This window comes from Crocuta crocuta, unplaced genomic scaffold (assembly GCF_008692635.1).
Source record: "Crocuta crocuta isolate KB4526 unplaced genomic scaffold, BGI_CrCroc_1.0 scaffold451, whole genome shotgun sequence".
Taxonomy (NCBI): Eukaryota; Metazoa; Chordata; class Mammalia; order Carnivora; family Hyaenidae; genus Crocuta; species Crocuta crocuta.
In genome coordinates, this window is record NW_027527963.1 from 1669243 (window position 1) to 1690416 (window position 21174).

The 21174-nt window shown below is 36.9% G+C and overlaps 1 protein-coding gene across 2 annotated transcripts in view; it reads right to left on the minus strand.

Moving 5' to 3' along the window:
* Positions 1 to 4343: 4343 nt before the first annotated feature.
* The window catches only part of NDNF (neuron derived neurotrophic factor), a 37251-nt gene continuing 20420 nt past the window's right edge, over positions 4344 to 21174 (minus strand). For both annotated transcript variants that reach the window (XM_077752785.1, XM_077752786.1), the window contains exons 2-4: positions 15867 to 16055; positions 8310 to 8434; positions 4344 to 6384 (exon numbers count right to left, since the gene is read on the minus strand). In XM_077752785.1, coding sequence (XP_077608911.1) covers positions 4991 to 6384; positions 8310 to 8434; positions 15867 to 16054 — 1707 coding nt within the window. In that variant the 5' untranslated portion in view covers position 16055 and the 3' untranslated portion in view covers positions 4344 to 4990. The remainder of the gene's footprint in view (positions 6385 to 8309; positions 8435 to 15866; positions 16056 to 21174) is intronic.

A 21174-nucleotide genomic window follows, 5' to 3' on the forward strand; every position in this document is an offset into this window, starting at 1 on the left:
TATTAGTGTCTGAATAATGACAAGATGTCAATGGAACTATGCCTAAGGTCAGGCACCCCTCCATCTTGAAACCAATTAATTTTCTGTGATGGCAATCAATAGACTTCTATTTATTTTACACTTTGAAAAAATATTTAAAAACATCTTTGAGGGGCACCTGGGTAACTCAGTCCATTAAGTGTTCGACTCTTTGTTTTGGCTTAAGTCATGACCTCACGGTTTACGGCTTTGAGCCCCATGTCAGACTCTGCACTGACAGCATGGAGCCTGCTTGGGATTCTCTCTCCCTCTTTCTGCCCCTACCCTGCTCTCTCTCCCTCTCTCTCCTCCTCTCTCTCTCTCTCTCAAATAAGTAAATAAATAAATAAACTTTTGAAAAGTATCTTTCAAAGAGGTCTAAGGGTAGATATGAAAAGCCATTCTAAGTAACTTTATCTCTAAACTCTGATTACTAAATTTGTTTCTCAAAGGCTGAGAAGGAGGAATGTGAATAAACAGAAGCAAAAATCTTATCAACCATTCCTAGGAAGTGAGAATATCGATCAGTGGATAAAATTTTAATACAGTGGATGGTGATCTAGATCAAATTTTCCACCATAATATTGTACATCAAACAGAATTCAAAACCTTAATAAGGGTAAGCTGTAGTAGATCTCTCACTGCCCTTATTCTCTCAGGCCCCTTAAGAAAGATATTAGCTAAAACTATACTTTTCTCCACACTCCATTTCATCTTGTCCTCCTCTCTCTCACTTTCTACCTTTCAAGTGACAGAAAAGACTCAAATCCCAAACCGCTGCATATTTTTCTGGCCAAAACTCTCTGGAGGAAAACACAACGATGAGTGTGCCCTGATGCCTCCCAGGTCCTGTGGACAACCACGAGCAGAGGACAGCTGAAGTCTGGCAGTGGTCACTTCTGGTGAGATGACCCAAAGTCCCATTCCCAGATGATTTTATCTCCATCACACCATGTCAAAGTGGGGAAGAAAGTGGTTGGAGATGTTCCAAATGACCTTGTTTTTCAACTGGATGCTAGTTTTTGTTTTGTTTTGCTTTGAAGCCAGCTAGGGAAGGGAGACAAAGAAGTATGCTCTGGATGAGTCTCTACATGCTGTCTGGAGTAAAGAAATGCTTACAATGAAATCCTAGTGTTAACATTTACTGGGAGTGCAGGAATCTGGGTTCTCATCCTAGTTGGGCCTCAATTTCCGCATCTATAAAATGAGTTAGTAGAAACAGATGATCTCTAAGAGGGGCTGGTGAAGTATTAGAAGAGGTCCTGATTGGTTTCAGGTCCATCAAATCCACTGAATTGTATATAAAACTGTGTGTGCTTGTGTGTGTGTGTGCGTGTGTGTGTGTGTGTGCATGTTTTCATTGAATACATCTAGACCTCCTAATCTATTAAGAATCACTAAACTGATTTCAAACTGTAAGGTTCATCTAAGTGATTTTTTTAATTGAAGTCATTTCATTTAGCTTTTCAAGACACCAAAATCATGATTTTTTCAAATGTATTCTGAGTAATGAAAATAAGGAATAAATATATCCTTTCTAGCACATACCCTTTAATGCATCACACTTAAAAATTTAAGCTAGACATTGATTACAAAATAATTTAACCAAGAAAATCATCTGCTGTAAAATTTTATAAATTCTGATTAGTTTTAGATTCAAAAAATACAGGGCTTATCATTATAACAGTTGATTAATGATCTTATAGCTTCAAGTTTGTATGTGCATGAAAACCTAAAATACTTCATGTCTCTGAAAATAACTAAACATAAATTTTTTCTTACAAGTTTTAAGTCAGTCATTGGTTACATTCTTAAGAAAATCTGAAATGGCCTTTAAAAATAAGTTCCTTTGGGGGCACCTGAGTGGCTCTGTTGGTTGAGGGTCCGCCTCAGCTCAGGTTATGATCTCACAGTTTGTGGGTTTGAGCTCCACGTTGGGCTGTGTGCTGACAGCTCAGAGCCTGGAGCCTGCTTCAGATTCTGTGTCTTCCTCTCTCTCTCTCTCTGACCCTCCCCTGCTCATGCTCTGTCTCTCAAAAATAAAAAATAAACTTAAAAAAATTTTAAAAACAAACTTGCTTTGAAGTAATAAATAAGACAAAAAAAATTTATGTACTTTTGGAAAATGATCCACAAGTGACATCTTCCCCCAAAGAATTGTGATTTATATTCCGGGAAGTATTTTGGAATCTGGGCAATTCCACTACTTATCTGTTTCGACTATGAGAACTTTATTTTTATTTCTCTGGTCTTTAATTTCTTCTGCACCTGAACAATAAAGAGAGTTGGAGCGCCTGGGTGGCTCAGTTGGTTAAGCGTCCAACTTCGGCTCAGGTCATGATCTCACAGTTCGTGGGTACGAGCCCCACGCGGGCTGTGTGCTGACAGCTAGCTCGGAGCCTCGAGCCTGTCTTTGGATTCTGTGTCTTCCTCTCTCTCTGACCCTCCCCTGCTCATGCTGTCTCTCCCGCTCTCAGGAAGAAAAAAAAAATTTAAAAAAAAAAAAAAAAGAAAGAGAGTGACCTTGAACTAAATGTCCTCAAAGATTCTTCCCTCCTCAATGATACTATGGCTTTCCTTGGGATTCTAAATACCCTGTTCTCACAACAGCTATCCTGGACTTTAATGAAGATAAGGTGGTGCTTTCTTATTAGCTACTTCCTAGTTCTTTGTGAATTAAGAACAATTTTTTTTCTCTCTTGTCTCCAGTTCACCTGAGTGTTACTAAAAATCTTACACATTTGTAAATTAGGTCTTTATTTTTAATAGTGATAGAAGTTTCACAATGTGTACTTAATTTTCCTGCAAGTTCTAAAGGGCAAATTTCACTGGGGCTGTGAAAGAATTCTCAAATTTATCCAGACTATGTAGTAACCAGCAACACAGCTGGCTGAAAAGTAAAAGCTTGGTTAAATTGAGTTGGCTGTGTTCCCAGGGGTTCCCAGGCATTAAGCAATATCTAAGAGGTAAGTCCATCACCTTCAGAAGCTGCAATAACTCTTTGATCCACTGTAGTTCCATTTAGCACATTGCTCTATAATAACATATTTGTGAGTAATATGAGAAAGTTGGTTCTCCCTCCAAATGCGCCACATTTATAACTTAGGATGTAACATCTCTGGGATGTTGTCAATTTTAAAGTTCTCCTTCCAGTCTGATAGGCTACATGGCTTTGGTACATGTTCTTTTTTTGTTTTTAAAAATTATTTGAGGTATCATTACTGTTTTATATAGATGTGATCAATTTCCTTTAGATATCATAACCCAGAGTAGTCGGAGGATAGGTTTTTAGTGGAAATATTTTATCCTAAGGTGATCAGAGCACCTTTCCTAACGACCACTACTTATACTACCTTAGTCAAGTGATTCTATGCTCCATAGGAATGCTACTGATGCATGCCCACTGTATGAATGGTGCCGGCATGTAGGGGACAATGTAGTAGTTAAGAGATTATATCTGTCCCCACTTGTAGTTACAGGAGCACCTTATAATTTGAGAATCATAGAATTCTACAAAAGACAATGACTTACAAAGAAGGTATCTTATAATGTCTCCTTATCTAAATCTGTTGCCACTTAATTTATAAATGGAAAAGGCGGGCAATGGGAGTTACCAGATTTTCCTAAGGTTATGTGGCTTCGGTGATTGAAAATTTACACACTCTGAGTCCTGAGCTAATGTTCTCATGACATCTCATACATAGAACTGTGGAGAATGAAGCTATCTAAAGCTGCTCTTGGTGCAGTCTTTGCTAAATACTTTCTGTTATTATTTGCCTGAATTTTATCTTAGGCCTGAATTAGCTTATAAAAATTTGTGACAAATCGAAGTATCAGACTGTTAATGTTACAAAACAGTAGCTTCAGTCATTTCCTCATTACTAGCTCTAGTCCTACCTGGTGGTTGTTAGATTGCTTCAGGCAGAAATTAAAATAATTATTTTGCTAATATTCAAGAAGATGGAAAATACTTGCACTATCTCAAATTGGTATTTAAGATAGATGCTTAGTTTTTAAATAAACGCAATACATTTTAGTTCATTAAGAATGATTTGTTGAACGCTTACCAAGCTACAGTGTTTGGCTTATCTTATTCTTTTACAACAAGTTTATTGAAGATCCCTCAGCTCTCCTGATGCCTGGCTCTGGCTCCAATTCAGTGTCAAATACAAATTATAACAACTCTCTCTAATGCCACAGTAACTTTAGAGAACTGCAACATGCTTTCTTAACTGTTAAAAAAGGGTCAATTCTGGTGCCAAATTCTATAAAGGTGCAGTTTTGTGAACAGAATAGAAATTGAATACACCGTGGTAGCTGCTTGGGAAAATGAACAGTATATAATCTAATATCTTTAATTTTATGTACATGAATATAATGTATGTCAACTTTGTACATGAGATACATATAGTATTTAAACATTTTACTCAACAGATAAGAATTTACAATAGCAATAACTGACTAGAGGGCTGTTCACTTAATATACTTAGATTAGATCTGTACTTTAACAGGAAAAGAATTTAATAGTTTACAATCATAGAAACACTGACATTTAAAACAAGACTTTATAAAATAATTTATATATATCCTAGCATCTATAGAGAGGAATGATTTGCATTTGTGGATATGTGCAATGAATGGCATTATCTTAAATTTTTAGGTAATAAAATAATTTAGAAGCAGTTCATGCAGTGGTCAAAGCAAGAGATGGCAGTTCCTTCAAGATGTCCTCTGTCTTTGATATCCACGGGCAGCAGACACATGCTAGTGTGTGCCATTGGGACACACTAGAACAAGTCTCCTCAACAGTTACTCATATAAACATCCATATACACAAGTTGATATCCTTCCTTCTCCAGTACGAGTACCGGTCACAACTTCTCTCAGCTGGTGGGAGTAGTCAGTTTATACTTAAAGTGATTTCATGTCTTTCCTGCAGTTCTATGTAATAGGATTTCTCTCTACGAGGTAACTAACAGAACTTTCTGGTTTTCACGACTTTACTCTGATACTTCACTGAGTGCCCCCCATGTCCTATGACATAAACATCCAGCAGGTAAGATTTTCCAGGCAGAAGTCCTTTAATTGTTTCTGTGGTCACTGCTTTCTGTAGGTTTTGACTGTGGAAATATTTACAGAGGACCTTTTCCGATTTCCTCCTTGTATCTGGTCCTAGGCATTGGTTTTGCTCTCTTTTCTTCTGGTCCTCATTGTAGTTGTCATCCACTTCCCTTTTGTAGATGCAGAACTTGTTCCTCTCCTGAGTGCCCAGCCAAGCCACCGTGGCCGAAGAACAGGTGCGGAGCTTGTCGAAGGCTTTGATTCTCGTGTCTTCCGGAAGAGAGGGGAATGGCTGCTTACTCGGCCTGGTGGTCGCTAGTATTTTCAACATAGACGCTCCTTTCTTGTGTCCTTTCAGGCGAATGAGATACTTCGCTTTAGGCTTTCCTCTAAGCTGAAACTGCCGAATGCCTTCCACAGTCTGCGACAGAAGAAGTTTCCCATCCCTTCTCACTTGGATTTGGATAGCGTCCAGACAAGAGTGAATGAAGAAAGTGACTTTTTGGTGAGAAGAGACCGGGGCAAACCGTAAAAACTTGGCTCCCTTCCGTGTGACAAATACACCTGTAACCTTTCCATCTTTGAGCTCAACTGTCTTCTGTTTCGCCTCTTCCTTGGTCCTGGCAAACGTGCCCACGTAAGCCGTACTCATGTTGCTGTTGCTGTTGGCCACGAAGACGTCAAAGTAATACTGCGTGTCGGGTTTCAGGTCTGAGACGGTGAAGATGTTCTTGTTTCCTATGCAGATTTTCTGAATGTCCACCTTGGGCCTCGAGTAGACATGGCGCCCCAGTTTGGGAGAATGCTTGGTTAGGAAGCTGCGTTCTTTACCCAAATTATCTGAAGGAAATCCAAAGTGGGCAAAGTCAAAGGGGCTGAAGTCCAGCCCGGGTTTCGGAGCCATCATAAAAGCATCATCTGCGCTCAGTTTTGCTTCGACAGCACAGAGACTTTTGAAATTGTGCTCTTTGTTGATGACCACACAGTACTGAATGGGTTGTTTCAGCAGAGACGCTGTGGGGCTCGGTTTCCAAGCCAAGGTGACAGTGGTGCGTCCCAGGGAGGTAACATCTACTCTTGGGTCATAAGGTAATTCGGGGTAGGGCTGATCAGACTCTGGGGTTGTGGTGGCATAGACTTTGAAATGTGTGTCTTTCTCTGTTGAAAGGAGCTCCAACTGATACAAACCGGATGGAGAACTAGAAGATATAAAATACTCCACATCATTGCCTTTGTAGGAGAATAATTCTGTGCCTTTCTCATTAATGATCTGCTGCCTCTGTTCCTCCAGAGGCTCTGGGTCACCTAGAAGACACGAGAGAAATACAAGCTACATGTCAGGGTGTGTACTGTGGCTTGCTGACCTTAAACTGTGTTTGTAAAACTACCTTCTTTTTTCTGTTATAAAACTAATAATGTTCCCAGTAGATAATTGGAAAACAGAGAAAAAGAATAATATAAACAAATCATCCATTAATTCATGATCCTGAGACTGTCCTTTATCAATATTTTCATTCATTTCCATCTAGTCCTTTACATATTTTTATGCAATTGATTTTTTCAACTTTCTTTATAACCTAATAATGTTTATTCTTACACACATATATTCCCAGACAAACCTTCATTTTTGAATCCTGTCTTTCTCACTTAATGTAATCATATTAATATTATATCATAAAAATAATATTTTTGGTCAATTTTTGATCATTTAAAATAATGCTCCTATATGTATGTTGGGCTTTTCTGATTTTAAATTTAGGCTTGAGGATAGACTCCAATTAGTGGAATTTTTAGGTAAAAGACTATAAACTTTTTAGAGATGAATCCCTACTGTCAATCTGCTTATCAAAAGGATTCAACCTGATTGCATTTTGATGGCCAGCCATTTCACAGATTTTGCTCTTGTTACTAGGACTGGACAGTATCTCATTAAAATATAGAAGATAAAGGACCAGTAGGAGTACCTAATATTCAGCATAGAGAACACATGCCCAGGAATAATAGAAGGAAAGTATTGAAACTAAACTAATTTTTTCTATCTTTTTACTGTTAACATCAGATATCACAGGAATGCCAGATAAGTTGACAGGACTTGGTGAAGGATTGGGTCGCCAGAGTGGGAATGAGCCTTGTTCAGCTTATTACTGCAGCTTGAGTGACTTCTGCAGAATTTCATATTCCCAAACCATGAGATTAACACAACCTCGCATGGCTATTTATTCTCTGTCTCCTCTGCTGTACTTCCCATATTTTCCTAGTTACAATGTCCTCTTATCACTGTGAGCGGATTAGCTTGCTAGCATCCTTTGCCTGGTACCAGTGACCAAGCCTTCATTAAAAAAAAATTTTTTTTAACATTTTATTTTTGGAAGACAGAGAAAGAGAGACAAAGCATGAGCAGGGGAGGGGCAGAGAGAGAGGAAGACACAGAATCTGAAGCAGGCTCCAGGCTCCAAGCTGTCAGCACAGAGCCTTACACAGGGCTTGAACCCATGAATTGTGAGATCATGATTTGGGCTGAAGTTAGACAGTTAACCGACTGAGCCACTCAGGCGCCCTTACCAAGCTTTCATCTTTAAGCTATGATGCCTTCACTCCTTAAGAGGAGCAGATCACTCCAGGTTCACATATGGACTCTTCTCATTTCCCTGTATCTTGGTATTTGCTTTCCACCATCTGCATTTTCTTTCAATGCCTCACATACCCCTTCTACTGACTGTTTTGTCATCCTGGACTTTCACTGGTGCTAAATGCCTTCTTGTTCCTCTTTATGGTGGCATTCTTTATTCCCTAGAGATCTTGGCTGCATATTGGAATCACTGAAGGGGAGATTTTAACAGTCCCAATGTCCAGCCCACACTCCAGGACAATTAAATCAGGCTCTCTAAGGGTGGGATCCAGGCACCAGTAGTTTTTAAAGCCCCAGTACTGACTCCAATGTTTGGTAAGATTGCGAACCACAGCTAGACATGCGAGTCCAAACCTCTCCATTTTTCCTCACTCATTCAGTCTCCACATCTGTCTCCCTTAATTGTTTATTTTAACTAAGATCACCATCATTTGATGCCATCTTCTATTTCCCTCATCTCCACTGCAAAGTCTCCAGCTTCTTCACATATGCATTCATGCTGGGTTTTTTTTTTCTTTCTTACAAACAGGAGGCTGTATATTTCATAAGCTCTTTAGCCACCCATTCAAGGATCTGGGGTCAGGTTTATCATGCTTCTTACCTGAGCCTTCCCCACTTGCCTCTTCTGGCAGCTCTTGGAGACTCAGTTTCCACTCTAAAGGTGCATCGCAGGGAGTCACTGTGACTGAGAGTGGAGTATTGTCTTCTTCAACCACAAAGAAATACCTGTGGGGAAGTGGACCGATTCCAGACTGAGATCATCCATTCTAAGACTTAAAATCAAGAGTCACTGGAAAAAATCACTGGCTGGTTTAGTTTTCATTCATTCAACAGATATAATCTGACAACATATGTAAAAAATCACTTTCCTTCTCATGAAACTCTTTTTCACATTTCTTCATTTACCTTCAAAGCCCTTATCACTACCTGACATATTATATTTCCTTGTTTACTTTTTTATTTTTCCATCTCCCCCAACTGAAATGAAAGCTACAAGAGGGCAAAGTTCATTGATGAAGACTTAAGAGACTAAAATAATCCTTTGTTGAATGAATTAATGAATTAACTTAGACTTTAGCTTTTGGGGGAAAAGTCCTTAATTATTTGCAGAGTCTAGAACTTCCTCAGTGGTGGGGCCTCTGCCTGCCTCATCGGCTTCTTGTCTTCTGTGCTCCAACCACATGGGCTCCCCTAGTTTCCCAGGATCCACCCCCTCTGAGAACTTCTGGAATGTTGTTTTGTATGCCTGAAATACTCCCCTTTGTCTTTACACATACTTCAGTGTCACTCTTCGGGGATGCCTTTTCTGACTCCTCATCCTGGATCAGGTTCTCGTATATACTCTAAGTACCCTCCTTTACTTTTCACCTGGGGCACTTATTGAATGTGTGACTGTATGTGACTGTACATTTGTATTATTTGATTGTCATTTTTCCCACAAAGGCCCATTTAGGGTTCATTTGCCATGCCATTGTATTCCCAGAATTTAGCACTAATTTCTGCATGGAGTAGGAACCTGTTAAATATTTTTGAATGAATGAATTACTAAATTAATGAGCAGAACCCAAGAAACCTAACAGTAACCCTATTGTTCCAGCCCCAGGATACTTAAACCTAGAGTCTATTCTATCTAAAGATACAGAATCTGAATGGCATTAGAAGTACTTCTACCTCCCATCAATTATGAATTAAAAGAAGGAAGGTGGGGGCAGGGCAGTGGAGGACAAATAAAGTGAAGACTCTATAAAAACAAAAACAACTTGTTCATAAAATAGCAAAACTAGCTGTCATCCCAGCAAAATAACCAAATGTCTGACATATTTACTGTGTGGGAAGTTATATGTACCATAAGCATCCTTCTAGACAGGTGTCAGGTGGCTTAGTTTTCAATTCGATCTACTTTTTGGAGAGTAGAATTTTCTTCCCTTGGCCAGATTGCATGGCATGTGCTAACAATATACACACAACTGAACCCATCTATATTACAAAGAAATAGGTACAACAAAATAATTTGTTTGGCATCATAAAAGTGAAAAAAAAAACGATTCAAACATCTAGGTTTTGATTCTTGTGAGGGTAGCAGAGCTAGCTGCTGAAGCAGAAATTAATGTCAGTTCATCCACTACCTTCTGTTCTCACTTCAAACAAGAAAGTAGCTTATTTCCCAAAGTAACTGTGTCTTCGTAACTTAAGTACGGGCCATAGGCAACCAATGACAAATAAAACAATTCTTGAATTCCACAAGGTACTCATTATACATATAAAACAGCAGGGAGTCCCTCTCACTCAACATTTTCATCTGGAAGCACTTATGATTTGGGATAAAAGATAATCTGAATAAACTCTAACAATTTGACAAACATTTGTTGGCTACCATGCGCAGAGCACTTGTAGAAGAGAACAGCAATCAGGGATAATAGGGCATGATCTATGTGCTCCAAATATTTACTGCCTGGTGAGGGAGACAGAAATGTACTGAATAACTAAGAAAGCATGGTCCCGAATTATAATGCCAAAACTGAGGGATAAACAATCCATGAACCATTTAGCCTTTGGAATTTATGTGTAAACATAAGAATAATTAATGAAAAAAGCTGTTCACTGTTGCTAAATTATATCTGAAATTTCATCTTTAGTTGTAACATCAGCAATGATTATGAATGCCTCCCATTGCACACTGCACTCCTAGAAATGATGTTTCTATTGTTGCTGCACCTCTCCACTCAGTGTAAGGTAACATTTCATCCAAATATCAAAGCCCCCAATCATTATTTGTAGGGGGTGCAAAGACAAGAAAGAATAAACAAATACATATTGGAGAATAGAATTTTCTTCCTCTGGTCAGGTTGCATAGAATGTGTTAACAATATATACTATATATACGTGTGTGTGTGTGTGTGTGTGATTTTTAAAGGTCAAAATATTTAGAACCATTGTGTGAACCCAATTTGTTGATGGAGTAAAGGTAAATGAACAGTGATAGTTTTTACTACAGTTTGTTTTACTATTTTCAGAATGTAATCATATTGTTGGAAAGAAATATTATCCTTATAAGGCAATGTAAACCCCTGAGGAATCATGTATTAATTTCATTTCATATTTGTTAGACTTGTAAGTTCTTTTTATTGAAATATAATTAAAATGCAATATATTAATTTCAGATGTACACAGTAATGATTTGATACATGTATACACTGTGAAATGACCATCACAGTAAGTCTACTTTCTCCCTTTAACCATGTAAAGTTACATAATATGCAGTACAATACATTGCATACATGGACTCTAGTCACTATGCTGATTTTTTTTGGCTACATACCCAGAACTAGAATTGCTGGATCATATGATAGTTCCATTTAGACATTTTTGAGGAACCTATACACTGTTTTCCATAGTGGCTGTACCACTTTATATTTCCACCAAAAGTGCACAAGGATTCCCTTTTATCCACATCCTTGCCAGTATTTGTTATTTCTTGTTCTTTTGATAATAGTCATTCTGAGAGATATAAGAAGATATCTCATTATGGTTTTTATTTGCATTTCCCTGATGATTAGTGATGCTGAGCATCTTGTCCTGTACCTGTTGGCCACAAGTATGTCTTCTATGGAAAATGTCTATTCATATTGTTTGTCCATTTTTTAATTAGGTTGGTTGTGTTTTTGTTCTTAAGTTGAATATTCTTTATATATTTTGAATTTTAGCCCCTTATTAGATATATGATTTGCAAATATGTTCTCCCCTTCAGTAGGTCGCCTTTTTATTTTCTAATGATTTCCTCACTGTGCAGGAGCTTTTTAGTGTGATGTAGTCTCGCTTGTTTATTTTTGCTTTTGTTGCCCCAGCAGATCCAAAGTGGAGAGAGAGTAGAAAACATCGCTATCAAGGAACTTACTCTTACTCTTACTGCCTATGTTTCCTTTCAGGAGTTTAAGGGTCCAGTTTCATTTTTTAGCATGTGACTGTCCAGTTTTCTCAACAAAATTTATTAAACAAACTGTCCTTTTTTCATTGTATATTCTTGGCAAATTGTATAATATTGGTAAATTAATTGACCACAAGTTCATACTTTATTTCTGGGCCATTTATTCCGTTCCATCAATCTATGTATCAGTTTTTATGCCATACCATACTGTCTTGATTAATATACCAAATTTCCTAGTTTGTCCAGTTTGTTCACATATAATTGTTCATAGTAGCCTCATCGTAGGTCCTTTATATTTCTTTGGTATTAATTGTAATTTACTCTCTTTCATTTCTGATTTTATTTATTTGAGTCCACTCATTTTATCTTAGTGAGTGAAGCTAAATAAAGGTTTATCAATTGTATCTTTTCAGAGAACAGCTCTTAGTTTCATTGACCTTTTCTATTGTCTCTTTAGTCTGTATTTCATTTATTTTCACTCTGATGTTTATTATTTTCTTTTTATTCTAACTTTGGGCTTCATTTGTTCCTAGTTTTCTAGTTCTTTTAGGTGTAAAATTAGATTATTTCTTTGAGATTTTTCTGATTTCTTGAGGTAGGCTGTATTGCTATGAACTTGGCCTCTGAGAACTGTTTTTGCTGCATCCCATAAATTTTGGTATGTTACATTCCCACTTTCATTTGTCTTATGGTATTTTTTTATTATTTTTTCATTGACCTATTGGTTTTTCAGTCATATGTTTTGAGATCTCCACATATTTGTGATTTTTTCCAGTTTTCTTTTTGTGGTTGATTTCCTGTTTCATACAATTATAGTCTAAAAAGATGTTTAAATTTACTGACACTTTTTTTGTGGCCTAACATATAATCTATCATGGAGAATGTGCTATGTGTACTTGAGAAGAATGTGTATTCTGCTGCTTATAGATGAAGTGTTTTGTATATACCTAGTAAACTTATCTGGTCTATTATGTCATTTAAGGTCAATGTTTCCATATAGATTTTCTGTCTGAATGATCCATCCATTGATGAATATGGAGTACTAAGTTTCCCTACTATTGTATTGCTGTTAATTTCTCCCTTTGGTTTGTTAATATTTGTTTATATGTTTAGGTGCTCCTATCTCTATTGGGTGTATAAATATTTACAAACGCTAAATCTTTACTCTGGATTGAACCCTGTGTGTAATGCCCATCTTTGTCTTTCATTACAGTCTTTTGTTTTAAAGTTTATTTTTTCTCATATAAGCATAGCTACCCCAGCTTCTTTTGGTTTCTATTTGCATAGAACATCTTTTCCCATCCCTTTACTTTCATTGTGTGTGTGTCCTCATATGCAAAGTGAATCTCTTGTAGGGAGCATATAATATTTTTAAAAATGAATTCAGGCACTCTATTGTCTTTTGATTGGAGAATTTAACCCATTTATGTTTAAATTTAGTCCATGTACATTTAAAATAATTATAAGTAGATGTGTACTTACTGCAATTTTGTTAATTATTTTCTAGCTGTTTTGTCATTCCCTTTTGTCCTTTCTTCTTCTCTTGCTTTCTTCTCTCATGGTTTGATGACTTCTTTAGTGTTATGTTTAGATTCCATTTTCATATACTTATTTTAATATAGGTTTTCCCTTTGTGGTCATCATGAGACTTAAAAATATCACCCTACGTATATATACCAGTTTATTTTACGTTGCTAACAAGTTAAGTATGAATATATTCTGAAACTACATTTTTACTCTCCAGTCCCCCATTTTATGCTTTTAATGTCACATTTTACATCATTTTATTGTGCATGTGCCTTAAGTAATTTTTGTAGTTTCAGTTAGTATTTACTACTTTTGCCTTTTAATCTTCATGCTAGGTTTATAAGTGATAATTTCACTACCTTTAATGTATATTTACCTTCACCAGGGAGATTTTTACTTTCATATGGTTTCTTAATATTAGTTAGTGGCCTTTCTTTTCATCTTAAAGAAATCTCCTTAATATTTCTTATAAGGCTGGTTTAGTGGTAGTGAACTCCTTTAGTTTTTGCTTGTCTATAAAACTCTTTATCTCTCTTCAATTCTGAATGATAATCTTCCTAGTCTTGGTTGGAAGTTTTTTGCTTTTAGTTCTTTGAATATATCATGCCACTCCCTTCTGAACTGCAATGTTTCTGCTAAAATATCTGCTGATTATCTTAGGGGCATTCCCTTATTTGTACATTTTAATGTAACATACCTTGGTGTGGATCTCTTCAGGTTTATCTTATGTTGAACTCTCAGGGCTTTCTGGACATGGATGTGTGTTTTGTCCTCCAGGTTAGGGTAGTTTATAGCCATTATATTTTCAAATAAATTTTCTGTTCCCTTCTCTTTCTCTTCTCTTTATGGGACCTCTAATATGCAAATGTTGTTCCACTTAATGTCCTATAGGTTCCTTAAACTGCCTTTACTTTTTAAAATTATTTTTTCTTTTTACTGCTCTGTTTGGGTGAGTTTCACTTCCCTGTCTTCTGGGTTACCGATTCTTTCTTCTGCTTTATCTAATCTGTTGCTGAACCCCTCTAGTGTATTTTTCAGTTAGGTTATTGTATTTTTAAGATATAGGACTTCTGTTTGGTACCTTCTTATATTTTCTATCTGTTGAAATTCTCTGTATTTACCTACTCTGTTCCCAAGATTGGTGAGTGTCTTTATGACCACTGCTTTGAACTGTTTTTCAGGTAAATTAGTTATCTCTGTTTCATTAAGGTTCCCCCCACCCCTGGAGTTTCATCTTGTTCTTTCATTTGGAACATATCCCTCTGTTTGTTTGTTTTTTTCCAATTTACTTGACTATATTGGTTTCTATGAATCAGGCAAAAGAGCTATCTCTCCCAGTCTTGAAGGATTGGTCACAGGGAGACTGGGGGTGTCTCAGTCTTAGTCTATGCAGTGCCCTGGTGGTGGTAACCTGCCAATGACAGTCTCTCTGATTGTTTCAGTCTCATGGTATTCAGAAATGCTTAACTGACTGAGCCACTCAGGCGCCCCCATGGTGCTCAGAAATGTATCCACTGTGGTCACCAGAGCCAGGAATTCAGGGGGACATCCTCTTTGTGGCCTGTGCACAACTGTTGACTTTGGTCAGGCTGTGGTGCAGTGGCAGGCTGAGGCATGCCCACCTGCCAGGTTTAGCAGGGTGGAGCCACAGCAGGGCACAAATGTGGGCCAAGTGGCACTATCAAGGTAGAGGGAAAGTGCAAAAATTGGTGCCTGCCAGCACCTCCATGCTTGCAAAGAATTCTAAGAGACCTCTTTTCCTCCAGCAGATGCTTTGAGATTAGCCAATGAATCTCCTTTGCATGTAGTCTAGGAACTTTTCAACTTACTGTGTGCAGATCCCAAGAGTTGGGGTGCCTGATGTGGGGCTCTAACTCCTTGTACCTCAGGAATGTGCTCTGTATTTGTTTTTTTTTTGTTTTTTTTTTTAATATTTTTATTTATTTCTAGGAGAGAGAGAGAGACAGCGTGAGCAGGGGAGGGTCAGAGAGAGAGGGAGTCACAGACTGAAACAAGCTCCAGGCTCCGAGCCGGCAGCCAGCACAGAGCCCGACGCGGGGCTCGAACCCACGAACCGCGAGATCATGACCTAAGCGAAAGTCGGACGCTTAACCGACTAAGCCACCCAGGCGCCCCATGTGCTCTGTATTTGAAAGAGCCTTCCTGTTTGTAAGTTGCCACACTAGGGGTGGGGTTTTTGGCAAGACCATGCTTCTGCTTCTTCTACCCATCTTTATGTGGCTTTTTTATCCTTTGTATGGAAGAACACTTCAACTGGTTTTCAGGTCTCCTTCAGAGAGAATTGTTCTACTTGTAGCTATAGATTTGTTGCCTCAATAGGAGAAGGTGAGTTCAGGGTCTTCCCATGCCCCTATTTTGAACCATATTTTCGATTAATTTCATCTTAATACTACAGAACCCTTCTTAGAATTTTCCTGCTATACTAAAGATAAGAAAACAATCATTCCAAAATATAAGAACTACAAAGATTGTCCTCTTCATCCCCAAAGAGATCACAATCAGAAAGGATCAAACAGACACTACTTAATGATTAGAAGTTGCACTGTCATTTTCTTTTCTTTGAGAAAATAGGCAATGACATTCAGAGTTTGATTGCAAATTATCTAATCCAAGTCTAAAAAGTTACTTTCTTTTTCAGCATCCTTTATGAGTTTATTGATAAAGAGAGTACTTCAGGGAGAATACCTTTTAGGTGTGTCTCTAAAGAGATAACTGCTAATTTCAGCTCCATCTGGAATTACTGATGAATCATGAAAAAATGCTTTGTCCCGGATCTGCATCTGAAAAAGTTCCTCATCTCGAGTGGGTAACTTCTGAGTCCTTGAGCTGAGTGGTAATAGCAACCACAGCAGACACCAGTGGAGAGGCACCATCCTGGGGCAAAAAGAAATGATTGCTTACATTAGTTCTGTGGGTAGAAACTTGGGCATATTGCAAATATTTTAAAAGATTAGGCATATTTTAATTTTGACAGGAAGTTAGAGCTGTATTATGCATTTTGGATATAACTTTCCTGTTTTTTTTTTCCATACTATTTCATAGAGTTGATAACAAATTCATTAGAATTTTAGATATTAAGAAGATTTTGAAATAAAAGACTCTTGTTGCATTAACTTCCCTGGGTATTCAGAGAGAAAATCCCCACTTCGATATGGCCATAAAAGCCAAATCATTATTGTAGAAATGTGTATAAAAATGTCTCAAATATTTAACCATAACATAAATCACAGAGACTCACTGAAAGCCAGAAAATTACCAATGCACAATTATTTTTATTCTTTCCTGAAATTTGACTGAGATTATACATGTATAGTATTATTATCATTCCCAAGACCAGATTTTCATAAATCAGAGATTTTTAGAGGTGATAAAGTTAACTTTCTCATAGGTTAAGCGATTTGTCCAAAATCACAAGGTTTGTTATTTGCTGATGTCTAACTATCATTCATTGCTAGACTCTTCAACAAAACATTTAAAAAAAAAACTTTATTGTAATAGATGTGGGCTTAGATTACCACTCTCAGATCAAATGAAGCCACTGAGAACTTGTATAGTTGGTCATTTATTTTAACCTCCCACACAGTTATATATTTACTACTCCAACAGAGTATTTTCATTGAGTTACATTTTGGCATTCAAACTCATTTTCATCAAAGATCTTATGGGGGAGCGCCTGCGTGACTCAGTTGGTTAAGTGTCTGACTTCAGCTCAGGTCATGATCTCGCAGTCTGTGAATTCGAGTCCCACGTTGGGCTCTATGCTGACAGCTCAGAGCCTGGAGCCTACTTCAGAGTCTGTGTCTCCCTCTCTCTCTGCCCTTTCATGCTTGCATTGTCTCTCTTTCTCAAAATATAAATAAACATTAAAAATCATTTAAAAAAAAGATCCTATAGGTAATTATGGATTACTCACTACTGCACATTGCTATAGAGACATTGTTCAGGATACTTTCTTCAACATGTTTCAGTGTCCCTAACAGGAAGCCTCAGGTAGGCAAGTTCTTTTGATATCAAGTGCTAGTGAAAGGCATTGCTTCAGTTGAGGATTTGGGTGCCTTTCTCCCTCACAGATAGAATTCTGTAAGAACTTGTTTTCCCTTATCTCTTTGACAACATGCATCAGGGAACTTAAGCATTAGGGAAAGATAATGTTTTTACACACAAGTGCTTCAAATAGTGAGAAGGTCAAATAAAAATATTTACAATAATTTGAAATGAAATGAACGCCAGTTTTATTTCTAAAGAGTCATTCCTAGAGCAATGAGATCACCTCTACTTAAACCATCCTTTGACTTTAATTTTTCTTCCTTGGAGTTCTATCCAAAATAGATTCATACAACTAAAAATATTTTTTGAAAAGAATAAGATTTTCTTTTCTATGAAATGTGAGAAGAAACGTTTTCACAGTGAGCTTACCCAAAAAATAAATTTAGTTCTTTTTTCAAAAGCATTTTTTCTGCCATTTGTTCTGCTGTTTTCCATATAAGATATTTGCAGTAATTGAGAATTATTATGTATAAAAAAAGGATGCTAAATTCACTAACTGCATTCTTGCATTTAGTCCTCGCAATAACCTTGGGAAGTTGGTACTATTCTTATAGAAAAATAAATCTCCTTTTACATAAGCAGAGAAGGGATAAAAATCCAGGTGGATATGACTGTAGAGCCCAAAGGTTTATCCTTTGTAATATTTTCAAGAAAGCCATAACAGTTTTTTACAAGGGGCTCATATTTCTCATGCTTATTTCTTAATTGTTTTGTAATCAAATGAAAACTTGACTGAGAGTTAAGAAATTTAACTTTTTAGTTGCAGCACTAATTAGATGTGTAATCTAAGGTAATTCACTTAACCACTCCAGATGGACCTCAATTTTTTGAGGTTTCGATGATGATTTCAAACTTTTGAAAACGAATGATGATTCTGAGACTGAATACTCAACTCCTCTTCCCAACTAGCTAGCAGTTTAGGAGAAAGTCCAGGCCTTCTTAAATTTCATTAAATAATCTGAACCTCAAATATCCAAATGATTGTCAGGATGAAATCCAAGGGAAGTTGGGGATGTGAAGTAGGAGCTCACATTAATTTACTAACAGCAGAAGAAGCTTGTAACTACAAAAGATGGCTAGATGAATCAAAATAAAAACTCAGTGAACCTATTTGAAACAAACATGGATATGGCTGGCTAAACCAAATGGGACCTCTACTCACAACTCTTAATGCCTCCCCTCTGATGCTCTTCTTCTTGTGGCTAAAAGAAATGAAAAATCTGATATGCTAGAATTTGCTTTGCTGCCCTCGTTAAGAAATAATTATGATTTCAGCATAACGGTCTAGTTTACTTCGTAACAGCATCCCTGAAACTTTGCCCCCTGAGACCAGAAGCAGCCAGACAATAAAATTTGTCTCTTTAGAAATGGTTACAAATTGGCTTTCTACACTTATTAGGAACTTAGAGCCAACATACCATGGCAGCACTTGAACATGAGATACTCAGGTGTATTTGCCCTAGAACCACTCTGGGGCAGCTTTACCTCATTAGGCTCTATGTTTGCCCATGAAGCTGTCAGTTGCACAGTACCACTGTACAACTAAGCAGGAGAGGCTGCCCATCGCCCCAGATATTTGCGATATTTGGGTCAGCTCCAGAGTTAGACAGGTCACTAGTTACCATTGGTGGGAATCTTTCCAGCATCCTTATCCATGGGAAGAACTTTCTCTTTATTAAATCAGCTAATGATAAGAAGTGAATTTTGAGTTAAAAATGATATTAACAAAGTTTGTTTTGTACATGCTGCATTCTTCTAAATTCTTTATATATATTATCCCATGTAATGCTACTTAATGATGTAGGCACTATTCTCTCATTTCAAAAATGATCTAACTGAAGCTTGGACAGGTAAGATCACATAGTGAATATAACATGTGTAATAAATACAAACTACCGTATGTAAGTTTAAAATTTCAAAAATAGGATTATTGTGTGTTCTCTACATCAGCTAACTTTTTAATTTATAAATAAATAACAATGAACAACAGCTTAAGATGAGAGGATTCTACAAAGTGGTGAGAGATAATTCTCCATGGGTCTCTGTGATTATTTTTGCATGTCTTGGGAGCAGAAGAATTGTTCTTTTGTTCCACATTATCTTTTCAAGAATGTTTGTGTAATGAAAAGCCTTGGAAGATAAAGGCATGATCACTATATCATGGAAAATCTGGGTTCCCAAGCTCAGGGCTCCTCTCTTGTAAACAAACAAAAAAAAAATCTATTTGGGGGCTAGTGCTATCTGGCCCTCTTTTCATCCCGTGAGAATTGGAAGTCAGTGAGCCAGTGGGAGAAAATGATAATACTGTGGATTCTGCTATTGCTCTGAGGTGCTCTGGGTATGTATTGCTTTTGTCTTCAACCCAGTAGTCTAATGCCATCTAGCATCAATGAAACTATGCATGACAAGTTAACTTGTTAACTTACGAGTAGAGTGAAATCGCAGACTCATCATTCATAGTTTTTGACACTACATTTTACTTACTGAATTATCTTACTGACTTACCTACTGGCTCAGGTAAATCTTTTTATTTAGATTACCACCAACAGGGAGTAGACTCAACTCTATCTTTTGCTTTCTTTGTATAAAAAAATCATTATTTCCCCAGCTAAAATTCTACCAGGTCAACTTTTTGTTTCTAAACAACTTTAACCATTTTAATTGCTATATATTATAGGCAAGACAGACACTTTTTGGAAAGTGCTGAAAATTAATATGATCCCTTTTTTCTTTTCTTCTTTTTTTTTTCAATGTACCTCTATATGAAGATGGATGTTAGCTAAGCCTATTGTGGTAATCATTTCATAATATAGATAGATAGATCCAAACTATTATGTTGTGCACCTTATGTTTTTACAATGATGTATGACAGCTAATTTTCAATAAAACTAGAAAAAATAGTATGATCTCAAAGCATAGATCACTATACTTTACAGGAGTATCTTTTTCAAAATCTTATCTAATAACACGCATTTACTATTGGGAAAAAGCTTACTCTGATATTAGGGAAAGTTAACCATTTGATCAATTTGATCAGGTTACAGGCAAATTACTTTAAGTAAACTGCACTTAAAGGAAGAATTGACTATAGCTAATCAGAAAACTATTACACAGACATGTTGTGTATATTTTTACAACTTCTATTCACCAACTCAAGTTTAAAGCTTTACTTAGATATTGTTTAAAGGATTGTTTTAGGATTATACAGACTTTTCCCCCTACCAATAAAATGTTCTCTCTGAGACACTCAGCTTAAGAATTAGTCACTTTAAATAAACAACTAAAAATACATTCTTCTTATGAATAAGACTTGGGTAAGCCAGTCTATAAGAACTGACTTTTCTTCTAAGATTACAAAAGTGCCCTCTAATGGCATAACTTTTCCTCTCATTTATTTTTGTTACTTCTAGGTATCCAGCGCTTATCTAGATTTAGAGTTTAAGTTAAATAACATTTCTCAGAATTTCTCTTTCAGCATTATTTCTTTTGTCATGGGCATCTGGTAGTAATCTAGGCAACCTGTCTGTACAGCAAGAAACCGTGCTATCTTTTTATAATCAAGGGTCTAGTTCCAACAGAAGTAGGAAGTTGCTAGGATGATTCCAAATATTTTTTATTTTTCTAGGCAGATCAGTCAACTTAGTTCCACGATTATTCACAGCCTAGGAAAACTAGATGGTGTTATCCTATTGAGAAGATTGACTTTGTTTCAATTAAAAAGTTCTGATGAATTACATATATAAACGCTATACTTGATTTTATTTTTAAAAAAATTTTTTTAGCATTTATTCAGTTTTGAGAGACAGAGAATGAGTGCGGAAGGGGCAGAGAGAGAGGGAGACACAGAATCTGAAACAGGCTGAGCCATCAGCACAGAGCCTGATGTGGGGCTCGAACCCACAAACTGTGAGATCATGACCTGAGCTGAAGTTGATGCTTAACCGAC